The 2,648-nt window shown below is 40.0% G+C and overlaps 1 protein-coding gene across 1 annotated transcript in view; it reads left to right on the plus strand.

Annotated features, from left to right (window-relative positions):
- The window catches only part of itpa (inosine triphosphatase (nucleoside triphosphate pyrophosphatase)), a 3,788-nt gene extending 3,238 nt beyond the window's left edge, over window positions 1-550 (plus strand). Inside the window, exon 8 of the mRNA XM_050054888.1 lies at window positions 224-550. Coding sequence (XP_049910845.1) covers window positions 224-356 — 133 coding nt within the window. The 3' untranslated portion in view covers window positions 357-550. The remainder of the gene's footprint in view (window positions 1-223) is intronic.
- Window positions 551-2,648: the final 2,098 nt, after the last annotated feature.

Here is a 2,648-nt window from a genome sequence, read left to right on the forward strand (position 1 = left end):
TTGGTATGACTAAGTCATGGTATGGTATGCTGTACATAATCACGGAAACTGTCAGTGTGTCATTCTGTCAGTCAGTCATTCTGTCTATCCCACGTTTTTCTACTCACTGACGTGGTCAATCTATGTGAAACTGCACATAGGCATTGAGGACTGGCATAGGTAGACAGTGACAAAGCTACCAATGGCTATGGACTAGTTTTAATCACTTTCTTTTCATCTGCAGCTATGCTGAACTGCCCAAAGAAGTGAAGAATACTATCTCTCACCGCTACCGGGCGCTTGCTGCCATGTCTGAGCACTTCTCTCAAACCAACAATACCTCACCACAGGTCAAGAAGAAGAAGCAGGGGGATTAAAGAATCCTTTTTAGGCCAACTTCAGGTTCTGACTCTGGATACTCCTTATTACTAAGACCTGTTTCATTGTTTCGTCTGAAAGATATGGCAGATAACAGATTTGTGATCACAATGTCTACTTGTAGAATCTGCAGTGGAAAATGTGCTGCATAGCGGTTTTGTGTTCTTTTTAATAAACTTATTTTTAAACAAGTCCCCTGTTTAGTTGTTTTTTTTAGGTGCATATTTCCATGTGTCAGTGGAGAGAATGTTCATTAAGTGAGCATGTTGAAACTACCCTCCAGATAATGTGGAAAGATAGAGGAAATTGTTGCAAGACTTCTTTCATTGTTCCAGTGTGTACTCAGAGACAACCTTTTGAGATTTTGCTTCCAAAGACTGACAAACGTATATTTGGAGAAGACCATAAATTATAAAAAGAGGAGCTCAGGGATTTTGATGAGAGCAGCAGACCGCTCTGTTGCCAAGACGGGCTCCTGGCGTTGGCGAGGGAAGGATGTTCAGGCTGGAGTCCAGAGAGAGCAGGGTGTGTGGGAGGTTAGGGTCTCTGAAGGAGGAGAGGGGGGTGTTCAGTACAAACACAACAGTGATAACAGGAGTGTGGGTAATAAATGACTCCAGAGCTGGAAGTCTCTGAGCAGGAACTGTGCACACACCTGTGACTGATGCCTCCCAGATGTACTGACAATGTCACACATTCACAAATACACACATCCTGAGTGTGACCACAAGACAGCAGACACAAATAACATTTAAAGTTTAATGGCATCGCTAGTTATTTTGTGTTTTACCAAATATTTCATCTACTTTCCTTCTACACAGATTTAATGACGCTCATGTGTACTTTCCTCAGTTATTTATATTACGTAAGCTTCCCCAATGATGCAGAAGAAAGCCTTTGCACCTGGTTTTCAGATAATGATACTCAGCAAATAAAAGTTACGCTCCTTTAAGGAAAAGGTGCTGTAGGTCGTGAAATGACCAGACCGCTCTGTTTGCTTAGACCTCCAGTTTTGTTTGGGGACTTGCCAGGAAGTTGTTGTGAGAAGGAACAGGAAAGCCGTATTTGTCTTCATCAGGGAGACTTCAATTCACCTGTCAGCCTCGTTTTTTAACAGGACATGGGAGATGTGTGCCAGACTTCAGGTCACTAGAGGTCAAAGACATCGCTATGAAGGCATCCCTCCTTTTTGCTTCTTTTCCTTTGGGACTCAAAGTCAACACAGTTACTGTTAGTGCTGCAGCATTCAGAGGGGCCCCAAGCTTCTGCCCTTACAGTCTGCATGTCAGAGGATTTTAAAGGTTTCAGATGTACAGTGTCAGCCAAGGAGCAAAAATACATTTGTTTCATTCTACTTCATTTTCACTCCATTACTGCAGCAGCAGCTTTTTGATTCCTCTAAAGACATTCTCTCCTCAGTGCACTGACGTCTGGATCAGCTGTATTATATTTTTTTAATATAATACATAATCAGAGTTCAGATAAGACATGATATGACATTCCTACATTTGTCTCATAAAGAAAAGCAAATAGTTTAAAATGGAAGTAGGAAGCACTGCTTGGCTCTGATGGCTGGTACAACAGGTGCTCTTTGGTGAGGTTGGTAAAAAAGAGAAACCTAATTTTGGCTTAAAAAAAGAAAAAAGCAGAAAAATCTTGGAAGTCTCAAAATTAATACAGACAACTATCAAAAAATCTAGACTGCCTCTATTTTAAGAATACATGAATGAGATTACTTCACCTTTTCACCTGGAGACAAAGTGCCTCGCTTGTTTCCATGGTTTTCTGCATTAATTCGAGTCTTCCAGGATCTTTTTTGGCTTTCTTTCTTTCTTTTAAACCAATATTTATATAATAATATATTCACATAGAAGAAGCTGGAATCAGACAATTTCAACTTTTTCTTTCTTAAAAGATTACTCCAACCGATTAATTGATTATCAAATTAGTTGGTGATTCATTTAAAAGTTAACATTTAAATGGATGAATAGACTGTTGCAGCCCTGTTGCAGGTTAATTCATACAACAAAATGCATCTTTGACGATTCTGTTCACTTTATGCTGTTTGTTAGAGATTATTTATCACTGCTGTGCCAAAAATAAGAGCATATCCATGATCTTTGATCCATGATCCGTTTTTCTCCTCACTGACTTGGTCAATCCTTGTGAAATTTGGTACATTGGTAGAGGGTCATGGGAGGATGCCAATGAAGCAATATTACATCAATTGGCCAAAGGGGGGCGCTATAGCAACCGACTGAAATGTCAAACTTTGAATGGGCATATCTCAT

The sequence above is a fragment of the Epinephelus moara genome, chromosome 10 (genome assembly GCF_006386435.1).
Source record: "Epinephelus moara isolate mb chromosome 10, YSFRI_EMoa_1.0, whole genome shotgun sequence".
NCBI classification, from domain to species: Eukaryota; Metazoa; Chordata; class Actinopteri; order Perciformes; family Serranidae; genus Epinephelus; species Epinephelus moara.